At 39.7% G+C, this 20193-nt stretch overlaps 2 protein-coding genes across 2 annotated transcripts in view; one reads left to right on the top strand and one right to left on the bottom strand.

Moving 5' to 3' along the window:
• Positions 1 to 662: 662 nt before the first annotated feature.
• On the top strand, positions 663 to 14324 carry SELENOP (selenoprotein P). The gene is made up of 4 exons (XM_032780814.2): positions 663 to 911; positions 4394 to 4606; positions 5839 to 5956; positions 12474 to 14324. The coding sequence occupies exons 1-4, from the start codon at positions 709 to 711 to the stop codon at positions 12831 to 12833; spliced, it is 894 nt and encodes a 297-aa protein (XP_032636705.1). The 5' UTR covers positions 663 to 708; the 3' UTR covers positions 12834 to 14324.
• A 116-nt stretch (positions 14325 to 14440) lies between these two features.
• The window catches only part of CCDC152 (coiled-coil domain containing 152), a 27448-nt gene continuing 21695 nt past the window's right edge, over positions 14441 to 20193 (bottom strand). Inside the window, exons 6-8 of the mRNA XM_032780815.2 lie at positions 18333 to 18460; positions 15843 to 15929; positions 14441 to 14563 (exon numbers count right to left, since the gene is read on the bottom strand). Coding sequence (XP_032636706.1) covers positions 14441 to 14563; positions 15843 to 15929; positions 18333 to 18460 — 338 coding nt within the window. The remainder of the gene's footprint in view (positions 14564 to 15842; positions 15930 to 18332; positions 18461 to 20193) is intronic.

Here is a 20193-nt window from a genome sequence, read left to right as displayed (position 1 = left end):
TGCTCTGGGTGCAGGCACGAGGTTTTGAGAGATTTACGGAATCCTGAAACTTTGGATTTTTCATTTCCTTTTCTTTGTTGCTCAGTTGTCTCTAGTGTCTTCCTTCTTTAGAGCTTTTCCTGGCTAAGGTCCAAATGTGAAAAAGATTCTTTTAAAAATTCTTCTAAATTTATTCTGCTCCCAGTTTGTATAGTATTTGCTATGGGCCAACATATACCCCTGGGGCAACTACTTTGAAGTCAATAGAATTGCACCCCAGATTGATTTGGACCAATGATCCAGATCTCCACATGGTGTAAATTGGCATAGCACCATTGACGTCAGTGCACAAATAAGTCAAAAACAGCAGAATTGGAGTCAGTTCTGCAGTTATTAAAATTGCAGTTTGATAAGAAGATGAAATAGGAGTGGGGAACAACTCAATTTGTCTAGTTAATGTAAAGGGTCACGCAGCTGGTTGGAATACTTAGATTGTCCTGTTTTCAATTAAGAAAATATCAAGGTTATCCATTAGTGCTTTCCATGGAATCATAGGACTATTGCCAGTAGCAATGAACATAGTGCACCAAATTCTGAGCTTACTTCCTGTGCTAGCCCCAGAGAGGTAATGGCCTGCTGGTTTTGTTATGAGAATGTCAGCAGCTGGAACTGCTCTGTGCATGTATCTCATTTCTTTTGTTTTCTCTCATTTGCAGCTGAAGCCCAGCCATGTGGGGAGGGCTGGGTTTGGCCCTGGTTCTCTGTCTCCTCCCAGGAGGAGGGACAGAGAGCCAGGGTTCAAGTGCCCATTGTAAAGAACCCCCAGAATGGCAAATTGAGGAGACCAGTCCCATGCAGAATTCTAGGGGCTCAGTGACAGTCGTAGCACTTCTCCAAGCTAGCTGATACTTGTGCCTGCTGCAGGCTTCCAGGTAAGGACATTTCTCTCTTCCAAGTATATCTGAAAATGGGATAGAGCAGTTTTAAAAACTCAGCAATTTAATTACAACATGTGTGCAAAGCTTTTATATGATAGATAGATATGATCACATATTTATGGCTTCTTCATCTACTTGTGTACCAAACAGGACCTGTGACAGGTGCAGCTCCATTGACTGAGTTCCTAGATGGACAAATCTGTGCCTTTGACTCAGATTCTTAAATCATTGCCTCAGTATACATTGGTAGATGAAGCAACCATTTAAAAGCCTTGCCATCTTCCAATTACCACCACATAAATATAAATAACAACCAAATCTTCATTAATAAAGATCTATTTTGTTTTTGGTTTTAAGATCTTAGGCCACACAAATGCAAATGAACCCTAGTAAACCCAGCAGAAACAGTTCCTCCAGAGCTATACTCCCACTAAGACAGGGGTTCTCAAATTGGAGGTCGTGACCCCTCAGGGGGGGTCACAAGGTTATTACAGGGGAAGGGGAGCCATGAGCTATCAGCCTCTACCCCAGACCTGCTTTGTCTCCAGCATTTATAATGGTGTTAAATACAAAAAAAGTGTTTTTAACATATTGTGGGGTCACACTCATAGGCTTGCTGTGTTAAAAGGGTCACCAATACAAAAATTTAAGAACCATTGCACTAAGATGTGATTTAGGATCTGATCCTACAGAGTCTTCCAAGCATTATTCATTACCAAGAGTAGTCCCTAGATCAGTAATGGTAAACAAACTAATACAAAAGAAAATGGCAATACCTTCGAAAGCTAGCAATCAGACTGGCTACTCTTTAAGGGCTTGATCCTATTCTCATTGCAAAACCAGTCCCTAAGAGAAAGATCTATCTGAAATCCTTCATTGCTAGAAATAAGACAGTGCTGAATTTCATTGTAAACAGCTGGTTGAAATACAGAATGTTTTCTTGAGTTGATAAAAGAGAAAATACAGGGATGACATGAGATTCACTAGTTCTTTCAAACTGCCACTATCTCTGACTCCTTAGTTAGTAATTTGGCAGAGATATTGAAGCTGAGTAAAATCATATTTCTCACATATGTAAAAGACTACCTGAAATAGAGAGATCTTTATGTTTCACTCTTTTTTTTCCATAAGCAGAGGTAAGCTGTACAGTAACCCCTTGCTTAATATTGCAGTTATGTTCCCGAAAAATGTGACTTTAAGCAAAATGATGTTAAGCGAATCCAATTTCCCTATAAGAATTAATGTAAATGTGGGGGTTAGGTTCCAGGGAATTTTTTTTCACCAGACAAAAGACATATATATATACACACACACATATACACACAGTATAAGTTTTAAACAAACAATTTAATACTGTACATAGTGATGATGATTGTGTAGGTTGGTTGAGGTGGAGGAGTCAGCGGGTAGGATGTTTCCCAGGGAATGCCTTGTTGCTAAATGATGAACTAACTTTTGGCTGAGCCCTCAAGCATTAACCCATTGTTGTTAATGTAGCCATACACACTACAAGGCAGCATGAATGGAGGGAGGGGAGACAGCATAGCAGACAGAGTCAGAGACACAGACCCTGTGTGAGAGAGAGATGTGCATTGCTCCTTTAAGTAGGCTGACCACAGTCTAAGTACAGTGTTTTTTTAAGTAGATTAGCAAACTGAGACATCAGTTCTCCCCTCCGTCCTGAGCCCTGTCGTGTCATTCTCACCCCCATGGAGATGGAGTAAGTGGGGTGCAGGAGCAAGGGGAGGGGGATACCCTGACAGTAGCCCTCTACTTTCCCCCACTCCCTGCAAAGCAAGCAGGAGGCTCCCGGAAGCAGCTCCAAGGCAGAGGGCAGGACCAGCACGTGGCAGTGGGGGGAGGGAAAACTGAACTGCCGGCAATTGATAACCTGCTGGGCGGCTGCTGCACAGGGAACTTAGGGAAGCGGGGAGCTGATAGGGGGGCTGCCAGTCCACCCTGGTTCCAAGCCCCCACCAGCTAGCTCCAACGGGCTGCTCTTCCTGCAAGCAGTGGACAAAGCAGCAGCTGCCAAACGACGTTATAAGGGATCATTCCACAACTTTAAATGATCATATTCCCTAACTGATCAGCAACGAAACAACATTAACCGGAATGACTTTAAGTGAGGAGTTACTGTATGTAAAGGCATATATAGAATGGGTACTCTTTATTCAAGATGAATAATCTTTATTCAAATTCTAATGGAAAAAGACACATAAAAGCTGGTATTTTTAATGTATTTTTCCCTGTGTGAGTAAGGGTCCACTTGAAGGAGATAGGCCAAGGATTCCAGAGACTGTCTCTTTACATGTTCATACAGTACCTATCACCATGGAGCTGGGGCCTGTGGACCCTGCCAGCAGGGCTGGCTTTAGCAAGTGCAGGGCCTGATTCATACTCACCCGGCAGCGCTCCGAGTCTTCGGTGGCACTTCAGCAGCGGGTCCTTCACTCACTCTGGGTCTTCGGTGGCACTCAAGGACCTGCCGCCAAAATGCCACCGCAGACCCGGAGCTCCGCCGGCTGAATAAAAATTAAAAAGGCCGTCGGCGTGGGGCCCTCTTAAGCGCAGGGCCCTATTCGGGGGAATTGGGCGAATCGGCCTAAAGCCAGCTCTGCCTGCCAGAATACAAAAAAATCAACAGCAGCAACAGTCAGACAATTCTTTTGGATGGAATCAAGCCCCTGCTTATAACTTGGATTCCTATTGCAGTTATGAAATCACTTGGAGTTGAAAACTGACAGAGCTGGTTTCACAGCCTGACACTTTTAAACCCCTTCTATAGGCTGTTGAAACGAATTTGCTTATCCTGTAATTCCTGAAGAAGATCATTAATAACACAAGCTCATCCTGCCTAAGTTCTGTTTCCCCCTTTTGTTCCAACGGCTACCATATCCTTTTTCTGACTTATTGAGTAGCTGTTGTATCATCCAAAAGAGTGGGAGAGTTAGCAGCCCTTCGTTGCAGGTACCCTTTCTAGATCATCTATAGTGAGGCACTGTTTCAGCTGTGTTGGGACTGTAAGTGCACTCAGATGTCACACTAGGATTTGGTCTATAATCAATTATCACTCATTAGATTAAATATCTAAATCTACATCAGTAAAAGAAATAAAGGAATTGAAATGGAAAGATCAATTAAAAGAATGCATCCGCTTTACCTATGTATGTAAAATATATTAAAGAATAGGATACTGTATCATTTAGCTACACTGTGTACTCTTATAGGATCCAATCCTAGGCATAATACAAAGGACAATGATGACAATGTCAACGCTCCGACTGATTTTAATGATTCTATTTGAAATCAGTGATTGCAATGGAAGAACTGGAATTATTAGCTCTCAGATAAATCAAGGCAAATCATTGATCCCTAAAAGCAAATGTCAATTTAAAAAACATTCTTTTTATTTCTCAAGAAAAAAGATGATTCTTGCCTGATTAATGGTCTTTTTCTTTTAAAATCTCTACCAGACTGGAAGACCTGAAAGAAAAGTTAGAGAATGAAGGATTGGTCAATATCTCATACATGGTGGTTAATCATCAAGGAATACATTCCCAACTGAAAATTCACACACTGAAGGAGAAGGTATCAGAGAATATTACTGTATACCAGCAAAGTGAGACTCAAACTGATGTTTGGACTACCTTAAATGGAAACAAAGATGATTTTCTTATCTATGACAGGTCTGTATATAAAGGAGAAATTAGGAAATGATTTATATTAATTTACAGTGTTGTATTTTGTAACCCAACACAATGAGTATTTTCTCATTTTCTTGCCAAAAGCCCTTTATCTTATAATAAGTGCATCATATTCTGCTTTTCTAAATGCCATTAAGCAAAGTAAAGTCTTTTTCACCTTTTACAGTCAGAGAATAACTAATATGGACCAAATTTTGCTGTTATTTAAATCAGTGCAAATCTTGAATAGCTTCATTTTTTTTTCAGTGCAGTTACTCTGGATTTACATCAGAGTAACTGAGAGCAGAATTTGGTTCTAGGATTCCAATCACACTTGCTCATTTTTTATATTCATGCAACACTAGGACGTCTGATTCTGAGTCTGATTTACACAGAAAATTTATTTAGCATATTTAATCTGAGCCTAAAAGGCTGTTTGTGTGAGAAAAGAAGGGGTAAATCCATTGAGACATTTGTGGGTTTATTGAGTAGAAAGAAAATATTTGTGTTGCTTAAATAGGGTTTTTTTAAAAAAAGAAATAACTATGTAAATGAGTTAACAGTATCATAGGTCAATGTCCTTATCTACGGCCAAATCTTGGAGCATAGAGCAAAGTCCAAATAAGCATATTTTCCTCATGTGAAAACATCCTAGGTTTGATGAACTAAACCTAAGCCCCATCTAAGTACACTGTCTGTGCCTTTTCATGCAGCATAGAAACAAGAAGCAGGTGTAACTCACGGCTCCTATCTACATATGGAGTTTTCACCCAGCGCAGTGTATGGATGTACTGACTTCACCTCTAGCTTGTCCACAATCCCTGCCTCTGGGAAGTTGTGAGGACTAGCTGCAATGATCTTTTTCCTGGAGAGGAACCTGTGCATGGTGTTTCGGCTGCTGTTGTCCTTTCCACTGCCATGTATCAGATTGACAACTGCGTTTGTCTTGTTGTTAAGAGCATTCCTAGGACGTGGTCCATAGTCTTTAGTCAAGCAGAGCTGGGTGTAAGGAAGAGTTCCTTTATTACAGAATTAAGTTTACATTTGCAATATGTTGAAACTGCACATTATATTTAAATTGTAAATATTTGGGGACAGGGAGCATCTTTCTGTTCTGTGTTTGTGGGGTCCTGGTCCATGACTAGGGCTCCTGGGCAGTACAGTAACACAAATAATAACAATAATAGATATTTTCTGTTTTTTTTGTATAACTGTAAATCTCATTCTCTTGTTAGGTGTGGCCGTCTGGTGTATCATCTTGGTCTGCCTTATAGCTTCCTGACTTTCCCATATGTGGAAGACTCTATTAAGATTGCATACTGTGAATACAAGTGTGGAAATTGCTCTTATATGGTATTTTCCTAATTTTATTCTTTTATATATATATATAATATATAGGGAGGGGAAAGTGAGACTGACTGATGTTTGAAGGAACTATTTCTATCTGATTAATCCCAAAAGCCATTGTTCACCAACCTGGCCATTTTATGGCTCCTCAATTATTAAGTAATTTGTTACACATTTTTCAAAATGGATCAACTTGAGCTCAGAAAAGATTGAAATATGAGGGCTAAATTGCTGCCCTTGTGTAAAAATGTGAATCATTTTGAGAAATCTAAATCCTGGCTTGGCTGCCAATTCCAGTTACTTAGTTGTGTTTATAATCAGCAAACAAAACCAACAGAGTTCTGAGATTCTCTTGTCTTTCTAATTCATGTGACTCATTCTCTAGACACTTCCTAACTTTTGAAATGATCATTAATACCTCTGTAAACTATAAAATGTCACATTTTACTTATTTTGAGCACTTTTGAATTTGCCTTTGGGCCTGATCTTGGTCCTGCTGAAACCAGTGACAGTTTTACTGTTGAATTGTATGGATGAAAACCTAGCCTTATTGAAATCAATGGCAATTAGGTTGGATGTGTGATTTGTACATATTGGGTGAAATCCTGGTCTCAGTGAAGTCATTGACTTTTATGAGGCCAGGATATTACCCATTAACTTTAGTGATTTGCTGATATGCATAATGCAACCAGCTGATAGGCAGTGGAAGGGCCAGTGCCTATTCTTCTCATCTAGGGAATATGACGCCAACCAATGGGCCGTGCAATTGGGCCGTATCAGAGTGAAATAACTGCCACCAGTTAATTATAGTGAATTTGAAAAATTCACAAAAACCGTGAAAATTAACTAACAGGAAGCATTTAGCATGTTATAATATGTTAGACTGCTTACTGCATTTACCAGTGCTGACCACAAAAATCCTTTGCTGCTTTTGTTTTCTTATCTTACTGCTTTTCCCTAGTCCACTTGATGAGCCCTGAAGGAGAATGCTTCCCAGCTTGGGCAGACAGAAATATACTAGTTTTGCTCAAGCTAGCATGCTAAAAATAGCAGCATAACCAGGGGTAGCATGGGCAGCGGCTTGGGCTAGCCGCCTGAGTACATACTCAGGGAGTCCGAGCGGGTTTGTGCTCAAGCAATCCCTGGCCACACTGCTCTTTTTAGTGCACTATCTCAAGCACAGCTAAAGTGTGTCTGTCCACCTGAGCTGGAAAACATGCTGCCAGCTGCAGTGTAGACATACCATTCGATGATAGATGCTTGAATAGAACAGAAGGCACTTACAGGGAAGCAATTGTACAACAGCTACAATTCCAAGTGCAGTGTGTAACAAACATACTGTGGCTACAACAATCAGAACCACATTTTCACCTGTTTGCGGAGAGCACACCTGTATCTAGTAGCCACTCAGATGCTACAGTGGCAGGGGAGCCAAAGATGAATACACTTAAACAAATTGAGAGAGAGAGAGAGAGTAAATTGAGTGTGCGTGTAAGAGAGAGAATGCATGCATGCATTCTTGCATGTAGAGGTGAGAAGTCAAGCTTTGGCATACGTTGAACTATTATTCTTTCTTGGTTTATGTCATACGGTACTAATGCTGAACCAAGTGCCACAAGAGTAAATGAAAGAAATACATAAAAGTGGGCATAATATATATTATTTTAAATATATAAATATATCAGGGCTATTTTAAAATTTAACAAGAAATTTACTAAAGCTACTCATGAAAGCTGATCAGAAACATCATGTTTCAGCTAAGTTGTTTCATTGTTCAGTTTTCCAGCTAAGTTGCCTGAAGGTCAAGTAACTTGTTTAGAGTCACACATTGAATCAATGGCTCCTCAGAATGAGAATATTCTTATTAGAGACAAAGTGGGTGAGGTAATTTACTGGACCAACTTTGGTCCAATAAAAAGTATCACCTCATCCACATTGTCATAGACTGGGACCAACACAACTATGACAACACTGCATACAAATACTCTTATTAGCCAGTATTTTAATTTTAGCTCCCTAAAGTTCTAAATTAAAGCCCCAGTTCAGTGCTAATTGAATTTATTAGAAAGATTCCCACTGACATATTTAACTGTCCCTTTGGTACAGCATCACATGCAGTTGATTTAAAAATGAAGAATTTTCTTGCAGCACTTGGCTTCTTTTATGTTTAAAATATTGACATTCCCTATTGCGACCCATTAATTAACCACCCCCTTCTACTTGCTTGGTAATATTCTTAATTTCCTCCTTGCCCAGTTTAGATGTGTTTACAAATAATGCACTGGGATTTTGTGGACATCATAGAAAGTATAATATCATAAAATATGACAACATTGTTACATCCTTTCTAATACCAAGAGAAGAAATTCCCTCTAAATTTTCAATGATCCATGCTTTTGTCCTATCAGCAGAACCCTGCTTCAAAATACAGGTGCTATAGTGCAGTTGCTTTTTTGGCCTGTTTGTGACAGATCCTTGGAATATACTGATCAATGGGGGCTAGAAGGAGCATGATTGGTTTCCTCCTGACAGAGCTCTTAAGCAGCCTCATGACCTGCCTGTGCTGCACAGTGTGCACTCTCAAGTATATCTTGAGCATGAACCACTCCTCTCTGGGGCAGCCACATAGGGCCAGATTTTTAGAGGTGGTTAGGTGGCTAAAAATAAAGATAGGTGCAGAGTGGGATTTTCAGAAGTGTCTACCTGCCTAATTTCCATTGGTTTCAATGGGAGTTAGGTGCCTTGGCATTTTGAAGATTCCACTATCTGAATCTTTAGACCAGGGGTTGGCAACCTTTCAAAAGTGGTGTGTCAAATCTTCATTTATTCACTCTAATTTAAAGTTTTGCGTGCCAGTAATACATTTTAACATTTTTAGAAGGTCTCTTTCTATAATATATAACTAAACTATTGTTGTATGTAAAGTAAATAAGGCTTTTAAAATGTTTAAGAAGCTTCATTTAAAATTAAACTAAAATGCAGAGCCCTGCCAGACCAGTGGCCAGGACCCAGGCAGTATGAGTACCACTGAAAACCAGCTTGCATGCCGCCTTCAGCACACATGCCATAGGTTGCCTAGCCCTGCTTTAGACAATAAATACTTTAAAAAATATGGGCCATAATGCTGACATAGCTGCCCAGTTTAGGGCTCCGCTATAAATGGTAGTTGGGCACTGAGGAATGACATCAAGATCGCAAATCAGCCAGATTTTCTGCACTGTATATTTTGTATGTGTTACATAAAATTAACACATGCCATGCAATAAAAAATCATTCTATAAATAAATTACTGTTACAGATTTATACCTAGATAATATACAGATAATGCCTTAAATGTTTGTCTTCTCTTAGACCTTCAATAATCTCAAGATTAAATGCTGATAAACTCTTTATTAAAGATTGCGTTATTTTAAATAACTTTTTACAGTTGGCAGTTCTATCTCTGTACTGATAGTGAAAATGAATTTAGATGCTCTTGAAGTATATTGCACTCTGACTCAGTAAGAAATTTAGATTAGATTAGATATTAGGAAAAACTTTCCAACTATAAGGGGAGTTAAGTTCTGGGATAGTCTTCCAAGGGAAGTTATGGATGTCACACTATCTGGAGTGGCGTATAACCATGAGTGCCAACCTCAGGGCAGAGTCTCAAAGGCAGGGCAAAAATCCTAAACTAGTTGTATATTCTATCATTAGATTTCACAACCCAATAACAAGTGTTAACTTCTAAAGCACTATAATAGTCTTAGCTCTGGGCTACACTACAAACTTACTTTGGCATCACTGCATCGCTCATGGATGCGGAAAATCCACACCCCTGAGCAATGCCATTGTACTGATCTAACTCCTACTGTCAACATAGTTACTGCCTCTTGGGGAGGTGGGGTACATAGGCTATCCTATCAGTGCTGTTAACATCTTAACATCTTCACTAAGCGCTGGTGCAGCCTTGCCGCTCCAGGGTTGTAAGTGTAGACAAGCCCTTATCATGGAGTAACAGACAGTTCCCTTGGGAATTCCAGTCTATCTTGCCACCCAGACAAGCTGGATTATGTGGTAAATGGTCACTTTACACCAAAAATTACATCAGTATTCAGGTTACTCCCAGTCCCAAAGGACCAATCACTTACCCCAGGTCAATTGTACTCAGATCTCAAACTAAGGACAACACCTGTAGCCAATCCTGTAATAAACAAACTAAAGCTGTATTAGCTAATAAAAGAAATAACTCTCTTATGTAGAAAATTAAAGCAGGTGGACATATACACACAGATGAGGTATAATATTAAGTTCAAAAGGTAACAGAAGCTTCTATAATAAGTAAACTTTTATGTCCTTTGGGGCTAACCCAAGCCAAGCAACTTGGGGATCTCTCCCTTATGTTTAGGAATGTTTGCCACTGAGAGTCCAGGCAGCCTAAAAGATCCAATTTCTCCTTGTCACACCCTTCCTTCTCCCCCTCACCCCAGAACACAAGCGGATGGGATGAGCACTCCTAACCTCTTCGTGGGGGGAGCGATTGACAGTCTTTGTTCCACAATGGCCCTTTGGATTCAATAATCCTTCCTGATGGACAGGAGATAACATCTCTTGGGGTAAACTAATATTTCACACTTGGTAATTCTTCTCCCCAACTGTGGGGAATTTACAGTCTTAAACATTTGTATAGTTACAGAGAAAGCATTTAAACATTACCTTATAACATGGGATACAATTACTATAAGTAAGATTAATACATGCAGCATCCTACAAACATTTCATAAAGTTTCACATAATCTATTGATGTTTGCAGTGTAGTTGTAGCCATGTTGGTGCTAGGATATTAGAGAGACAAGAAAAATAATAAAAGACAAAAAATACCATATCACCAATGGGTAAGCACTTTTCACAAAGTGATCACTCCATATCAGATCTCTCTGCCTTTGTCCTCAAAGGAAACCTGAACAACATCTTCAAAACATGAACCTAGATGCTTACATTTATAACTTTGCTAGACACCAAAAATCATGGTCTTAATAGAGACACTGGATGTATGGCTTATTACAAACAATCTGTAACCCACTAACCCTCATGTTTTTTTTCCTATTATTGCAAAGGTGTTAACAGGCCACTTCACATTGAATGGTCTGATACGATATGTGTTAACTACTTATGCGAAACAATCTATTCCACTTTGTGTTTAGCTGTGACATTCTGGGTATGTCTACACTGCACAGTAAGCCCAGGATTCAAACTCAGGCTCAAGCTTAACCCTGTTCCATCTACACACAACTCTTGCTAATCCAAGACTCGGAGCCAGGAGTTGAATGGTCCAAGCTTGAATCAAGCCAGGACCCAGGATTCAAGCCCTGCTGCTTTTCAGCACCACTGGACTAGTGCTCTGGGAGTCTGCCAAAAGTATTCCATAACCCCCAGGCCAACTTTCTTGGTCGACAGACAAATACAAGTTTGGTGGACCATGAAGTTTTGCCAGACTGCACCATGAACAAAGGGTCAGAGCACCCACATTTTGGAAGGGCATTAGGAAGTCTGGGATATGAGTGGTTTGACTTGGGCCCACATCATGCAGTATAAATGCTGGAGCCCCAGGCTGGGACCCACATCTCCGATAATAATCCACTGAAACAGTATTATTAGATGTCAATGACATTAAGCCATTACTAAAATGGGCTTGTTCCAAATCAATGACCTTTGTTTAAAAGAGAGAGGTTTCATATTCTGTTACTAGTCAGCTGAGCCATTCAGTTTCCTCAGCTTCATTTTTTTAAACTGTTGAATTACTCTGTTTTATGTGAATATGAATCTGGCAGAACAAAGCAGCTTGATAACAGAAGTGAATTTCTTTCTTAAACCTCATGTCCTTCACAAATTTCTGAAATAATATTTTGCAGGTTACAAATAAAGGAGTTTCTCTTTAGCTTAGCTGGAAATCTAAATACAACTTTAGCCATGTGGCCTAGTGTACATAGTTCCTCTGCTGGCATAGTTATTTAGGATTAAATTGTGCCATTAAGACACAGTCTGAAGTAAGTGGCAGAGTATAAGCACCTGGGGAACACAGGGAGACACTGTGCCTCAGAGAAAGCCTTCAGAGGCACAATTCCTCCCCAGCTCCCCTTTTGCAGTGGGGGGCAGCAATTGATAATACACTTTGAGATGCTGAAAAATTCCTCCAGCCAACTGACCTGCTTCTCCTTCTCCATGTCAACTTACACCTGGTGAAAGCATCTTTTGCACAGTCCCAGCATTCCCTTGGAGTGCTGGGAGCTGCAGTGCAGGTTGCCCTACTGCAACAAAATCTAGCCTTTAATTTGTTCATGTTACAGTCATGGCTTTTAAAAACATATTTAAAAAAGATAACTTGAACAAAAATACCTAAGCAATGACAATATTTAATGTCTTGATTTGATTAAGTCTTTGTTTTCAGTTACTGTAATAATGACATAAGTTAATTGAGATTTTAAAACTAACCCTGTTTACTTAAGATGGGTGCATTTTTATTGTATGAATTTACATTTTCCAGACACCAGTTGTTGAAGATATATGCAAAAACATATCTCAGACAGCAGATAAAAAGCAGGCTGAAGAAGCACCAAAGCCACACATTCGCCATTCACACCACCACAATCAACATAGACATCATGGACACAGGCACCACCAACAGGAAGGGGACCAACTTTCAGAAGATCAAAATCAACAGGATTCTGCTCAAGCTCCAAGAAATCATTCCCACCAGACCAGTCAACGTCATAACAGGGTTGTGGGTCGTAATAGACAGGGTCAGAAAGGTAGTCAACCAAATGTAGAAACTGCCCCACAAAGAGAAGTGGGGAAAGTTCCTACAAAAGTTAAGAGGCCTTGAAAAAAAGGAACTGCCAGCTGAAACAAAGAGTTAACCTGAAGCTGGCAGAAAGTGTCACAGTCAACTTCTAGTAGCTGATGTTGACACTGCCGACACCTGTTGTTTGAAGAATCAGGAAATGCAGTCACCTGACACTGTCAGGGAGAACTCCCATCTTCCTGCAGGTGACATGGCCAGCTGTTAGCAGAAAACATCACTGAATCTTGACAGTGACGTCTGCCCACAGCTGCTTGACATTCACCAGCAGCAAGTGAGCATGAAACATCTGACACCTGACAGTGAGAAGGAACGACAGGAAAATGAGCATGAAAAACAAACTAAACATTTTAACATCAGGAAAGATCCCTTCAATTTGAATGCATTTAATTCTAACAAAACTTGTAATAACAAACTTCAAACTTATCAGATTAATACCCTAGACAGGAAATAGAAAAGCATAAAGAAGTAAAAATATAACACTGAAAACATTTTGATGTGTGTTACAATACCATCAGTAGAGGGTTATTTTGGAGTTGAGGGGTTAAAAAGTAAAATTACCTAAGCCGTAGTTTGTTTTTTCACTGCTAGTTGAAGGGTGTCTACAGTATTTGGTTAATTTGTCTTTTCTGTTTCTCTCCTAATATTCTGCTTGCATTAGTGAGGACAGAAGCATAAACTATAACCTAGGGGCTTCTGTTGGATATTTAGCAACCAAGAATAGAAGAAAGCCAGAAAAGACATTCTAATCTTGTTTTTTTACTTATTTCTGAAGAATGAAATATTAAAAAGTTAATTTTTTTCTCAACTAAAAAAGGAGCTATGAAAGTGATCCAATCATGTTGTTTTTGATACATATGAAAGCTTATTCAAGAGCATCTTGCTATAACAATGTTTTATTTCATCTGTAAGCCATATGCCAAAAATTGCATTGTTCAGAAATAATTGTTTTTGTACTCTTTGATATCTTATAGTTTAAGGACCAGATCCTGTATCAGATTCCATTAGCAAGGACACCTGTACCTTTGTGAAGTTCTACTGAAGGCAGTAGGATTCTGCATGGGCACAGGGGGCAGTGTTAGTAGATCTTGATGTGGAATCAGGGCATGAAACAAGGTTATGAATCAAATTCAATCCTGGTATAAGCAAACACAGCTCTCACTGAATTGCATCTATTTATGCCAGGGTTAAATTTAGCCATACATATAGATTATTAATGTAACTTACTAATTAAACTTGTATAATGTCTCTCTTGGCGTAGTTATACTTACAATTTGACTATCTTAACTAATCTGAAAACAAAGTAGTGTTTAATTTGAAGGATCATGGAAGACAGAAAAGCGAATAGAGGTGAATGCTTTGAAAGCACATGCCATAGTTAATGATGGTTTAATAGGGAAACGGTGTCTCCTACAAAACCTGAATCCTTTAATGGTGAATGCTAATAAGCAAGAAAGCAGTACTGAATATAAAGAGAATATAGATGTATGATATATTTGATAAGGGAGTTTTCAATAAAAAATAGATGGCATTCCAGAGTTGCCTTATATTTTGTTTTCAATTTCAATAGCTTGTGCTATTGCATTTATAATATATTTTTCAGTTGTATTAAGTCAAGAAACCATTTCAGTAGTGCATGTTCAAAGTTATTCTCAAAACCGCCTCCGTTTGAGGAGGGAATCTGGGCCACTGCTGAGTCGTTGCTGTAAATCTCTAATAGTGTTACGGAGAATTTCAATTTCCTTGTTTTTTTCCTCCTGGAGATGCTGAAGTTTCTATAGAAAAATAAATAAATGTTTTGGTAATTAAAATGTAGAACTGAAATACAGCATAGGTGTATCAACACAACTTGCTGCTACTAATGAAATTATCCTAAGTACAATAATGAGAACATCATAATATGTATTTTACAAGGGTAATTCTCACAAAATCCTCTTTATTTGACAGTCTGAGGACCCTAATCTAGAAAAGCACACGCACAGTGCACATGTTTAACTTTAAGCACATGAGTACTGCCACTGAAGTCAATAGGACTATTCAAGGTAAAGTTAAGCATGTGCTTAAGTGCTTTGTTGGTACATGGCCGATATGAAATCCCACAATCCTCACGTTATGCTGGAATGAAAGCAATAGTTGATATTTGATTGTATATGGGTATTATTTTAACAAAATATATTTAAACATCTACAAAAAAATTCAAGCTTATTTGAAGGTTATGTGCAAACAGCAGTAACGTTAAATTCCTGAAGCAAAGGATCATGCATATACTTGAAAAAAACCACCAGGTGCTTTGTTTAACATTTTCAAAGTTTATTATTATTACATATACTTTAAGATCTATAATAATAAATAGTAAATCCTCAACCCTATCCCTTGACCTTCATAAGCTGGCACCAGAAGGATTCTGTGGTAACTGTGTGACATCATCATACTGGAAAGAGCGTAATCAATGAAAGCTGGAAGGCCATGGTGGGGCTGCACATCGTGCATAGCTGCCAACACGTGATAGCTATAGACAGGAATATTTAGGGCTCAATCCAAACCCTATTGAAGTTAATAGTTAATAGAAAGACAGTCAGCAGACTTCATTAGGCTTTGAATCAGGCCCTTAGTTGCGGGATGCACACTGCAATCAAATCCACTAGTTGTTGCTTCCTCCTTCTGGACAGTTTTCGAGGATGCTAGTGGTTTGGTTGAGGCAAATTATGCCTCTCTTTGGAGCCTCCACTGAACACACTGAGATTGTACAGGTGTAACTGATGACAGACTCTGTCCCCTAGAATCTTTAGTGCTGAGAATGACACATGAGCTGGAAGGATCACAGCTTCAATTACAGATACATAGAAAAACCATTGTTTTACTTGGTAAATGAGCAATATGGTTTGGAGCCATGGTGGCACAATAAACAAGGAATGGCATATTACCATTTTTACAAAGTCACTTTTCAAAGCATATCATACAGAAATACTAGCTAGATACTCTATATAAACACATGGTCACAACAGTATTTGCAACCCACAGACATTTTTAGGAAAAAGCTATTAAAACACATACCCTTCTGTAGATGTTTTGAGGCAAGACAGTGGTATCTGGATATGATTTTGTTGTTTTATTCTGAAGTCTTGCTAATTTAGCATTGAACTGAAACAAAAGGAAAGGACAAAAATCCCTAATATTTACACTGATTCAACAGAAGAAAACATTATTCACCAAGGGCAAGTCATGCCTGACTAACCTGGTTGCCTTCTATGATGAGATAACTGCCTCTGTGGATATGGGAAAGCGGTGGATGTGATACACCTTACACCTTGACTTTAGCAAAGCTTTTGATAAGGTCTCCCACAGTATTCGTGCTAGCAAGTTAAAAAAGTATGGATTGGATGAATGGACTATAAGGTGGAGAGAAAGCTGGCTATATTGTTGGGTTCAGCGGGTAGTGATCAAACAGCTTCGATGTCAGGATGGCAGCCGGATTATCAGCAGTGTGCCTGAAAGGGTCGGTTCCTGCGGGCGGTTTGTTCAACATCTTTTTATTAATCTGGGATAATGGCATGAACTGCACCTATCAAGCAGTTCGCAGATGGACACTAAATGCGGTGGAGAGCTAGATACGCGGGAAGGTAGGATTAGGGTCCAGAGTGACCTAGATAAATTGAGGATATTGGCGCCACAAGGTACTGATTGAGGTTCACCAATGGTACAAGCGTGTAGTTCTGTCTGCACTTAGGAGAGAAGATCCCAAGCACCACGTACAGGCTGGAGACCAGATCTGGCTAAGAGCCAGTTTGCAAAGAAAAGGACCTGGGAATTACGTGGTACCAAGAAGTGTTGGATATGAGTCGAGCAGTTGTGCGCCCTTGTTGCTCAAGGAAGCCAATGGCATATTGGGTCTGTATTAGTAGGACACTTGCCAGCAGATCGGATGGAATGTGATTATGTCCCCTCTATTTGCAACTGGTGAAAGCCACATCCATGGTAGTATTGCTCCAGTTTTGTCCGTCCTCTCTAGCCTACAGAAGGATGTGACAAATTTGGATGAGAGTCCCAGCTAGAGGGCAATAAATGATTGGGGTGGGGCACATGATTTACGAGGAGAGGCCGAGGGAACTGGGCTTATTTAGTCTGCAGAAGAGAAGAGTGAGGGGGGATTTGATAGCAGACTTCAATTACCTGAAGGGGGGTTCCAAAGGCTGTTCTCAGTGGTGGCAGATGACAGAACAAGAAGCAATGGTCTCAAGTTGCAGTAGGGGAGGTCTAGGTTGGATATTAGGAAACACTATTTCACTAGGAGTGTGGTGAAGCACTGGAATGCGTTACCTAGGGAGCTGTTAAAATCTCCATCCTTAGAGGCTTTTTAAGGTCCAGCTTGACAAAGCCTTGGCTAGGATGATTTAGTTGGTGTTGGTTCTGCTTTGAGCAGAGGATTGGACTAGATGACCTCCTGAGGTCTCTTCCAACCCTAATATTATATGATTCTATGATTATTTTAATAAAAACAGGTATAATTTCCACATGTTTTTGCATGTATTTTGTACCTTAAAATTAAAACTGGCAGGGAGATCCAATTACTTAATTAGAAATGCAACTACTTAATTAGTTTTTTAAAATTAAAAATTAATAAGATTACAAGTTGACAGTGTCCCTTTGAAAATATTGGCCCAAGTCCTTGATTCTGGTGATTCAAAGGGGCCATAATATTAGTTTGCCAACCAGCTGAGGATTTTCCCCAACTGTAGGGTGTGTGCCTGGGCAAAAGAAGGCATTGCATACTCTTAATTAAACCAGCCCCAAGTTTGGGTCCTGAGGAGAGCTCATCCCAACCATAGGTTCATGCCCTATTTATTTTTTTTAACATTTAGAGAATTTGAAATCTTTGCTTAGTTTTTCAGTAGCAGTGCCGTGGCTTTAAAACCTCAAACGTTAAATAAAGCTTCAGTCCTGAAGCTTACAGTACCAATGCAGCATTCCTCTGAAATCAGTGGGTGCTACCAGCGCATTGCTGGATCAGGGCCTCAAGCTCTCAACATTTTAAAGTAAAGACATCTTCCAAATATTACAGGAACTATAAACATTTGAAAAAATAAACAAAAAACAAAAGCATTTTTTTCATCTCTCTAGGTACTGAAAATATATATAGGACAAAATTTTCTAAGAGGGCATAACAGATGTACTTAAAACAATTTTACCTTTCTCAAAAACAACATAATAGGTTATATTATTCTCAAAATACAGACATATCCCCCATTTGTTAATGGTAGTTAGTTACACATGTACATGAAGAGAACAGATCTCAACATTTTTTGTACTGGCCAACTTCTGAAGGCTTATCCTCAGCTCAGATGAAGCTCATTGATCTATGACAATTTACACCACCTGTGGATCTGCCTCTTTAAATTACAAACCTGTGAGGATCCAAATTACATTAGTAAGTGCTCATCTCAACCCTTTTCTTTACATAGAATCTTCTAAGTCTATCCAAGGTGCATGTCTATTTGGTCTTTAAACCTAAAACTTATGAAACCCTCTCTTCCCAGTAGTGCATACCTCTATCTGCAGCTTGATTATCTCATTCTGTTTCTCTTTATCTAGAGTTCTCAGCTGCCTGGTTAAGTCTAATATTGTCAGCTCTTTTTTCTCTAGCTTTTCTTTATGCTCTTCTTCTTTTAGTTCAACTGATAACAATAAAACAATAATATAAAATTGTAATTATCAAGAACATTAATTTTATTAACTGATTAAACTTCAAAACCAGCAGAAGCTGTAATGTGACAAATCCATGAACAAACTAAAAACAAAAATTGAAAAAAGGGGATCACTAACATACTAAAAATGTATTGTTCTTTGTTTAGAATGAAAAAACGGTTATTTTAAATGTCTAATGGATCCCTAAATAACTGACTATTTCAAAGCCACTATCATGATTTTGGCCTGACTTTGCTGTTCCAGGCTCATAATCAGATGCAATCTGGTCACCACATTGGAGGCCACGGCATGTGCTGAAAACATCAAAGCAATCCCTGGTTGCATTGGCTATGAATGCTGAAGCCACTGAGATTTTCTTTTAACTCCAAACCTAACCTCAATGATTTCTTAGCCTTTTTTCTTGGCAGTCTGGCTGCCAAATTGTCAGTCCATGCCAGTTCTGCTCTTGCAAAACACATTGCTGCAGAAATCCTCAGAGAGGAAGATACAGCCTCAAATGTATGGTGCAATGACATATCCATTCTGTGGTCATTAGGTTCTTTCAGGCAAAAAATTCCTTTCAGTTGGGGTAGCAATGTCTTTGACTAGTGCTGAAACTGCCATGGTTTTTCTTTCCATGTATGAAAAATTTGAGCAGAGCCTTTAGTTTTGGTCCTTCTCGGGATGCATCAGTGGAACTGCTATCCCAAGAAGAACAGGGCAGTTTTCCTCAAAGTTTCTGAAGTAATTTCTTGATTTCCCCCTCCCACCCTTTATAATTTGACTTCTTAAGGGAAGTGGGGACCGGGGACTTGAGTCAGATGAAGAGTCCTGGAAACTTCTACTGCTATCAGGAATCTTTTTATCTTTGTCTTTTTGAAAGTGGACAGAAAGCTTGTAAGGGGACACTGCAGCTGCTGTCTGGGGCTCACAGGATGGTGGCCTCTGAGATAAAGGTGCTTTTTGCACCAAATCCAAGAACTCCCTAGCCCAAGAGCAAATTTCTTCCTGAGGGGAAGACTGATTCCCTTCTTCTCTGCTTCATGGAGGGATGGTAAGACCTGAGCCATGGGACAACACACACTCAGAATGGTCTCACTGGCCACTCCTGACTCTGTGGTGGATTCAGCCAACTGGCTTATGGTTTCCTATGCCGGAAATTTTCCACTGCCCTTTGAGGTAACTGCCTCTGGTGGCTCAAGTGTTCTCTTCACTTTTTCACCACCCATTGAGACATTTGTGGTCTCATTGTCAGACTCCTCCCTCACTGGTGGGCAACTCCTGGGGAACTGGCTCTGGGGTTGGCGTAAGGCAGCCAAAGTGAAATCTTTCTGAGAAGATGAGGCAGCTGGGTTGCACAAGGCACAACCCTCTTCTTCTGCATCCTCTGGCAGGGACACAGCACAGGAGAAACACAGTCTTGGGCCTGGTCTACACTATGCTTTTAAACCGATTTTAGCAGCATTAAACCGATTTAACGCTGTACCCGTCCACACTACAAGGCCCTTTATATCGATATAAAGGGCTCTTTAAATCGGTTTCTGTACTCCTCCCTAACAAGAGAAGTAGCGCTAAAATCAGTATTACCATATCGGATTAGGGTTAGTGTGGCCGCAAATTGACGGTATTGGCCTCCGGGCAGTATCCCACAGTGCTCCACTGTGACCGCTCTGGACAGCAATCTGAACTCGGATGCAGTGGCCAGGTAAACAGGAAAAGCCCC

The sequence above is a fragment of the Chelonoidis abingdonii genome, chromosome 6 (genome assembly GCF_003597395.2).
Source record: "Chelonoidis abingdonii isolate Lonesome George chromosome 6, CheloAbing_2.0, whole genome shotgun sequence".
NCBI classification, from domain to species: Eukaryota; Metazoa; Chordata; order Testudines; family Testudinidae; genus Chelonoidis; species Chelonoidis abingdonii.
Note: the sequence above shows the minus strand (reverse complement) of the source record. Positions and strands in the feature narration are given on the sequence as shown.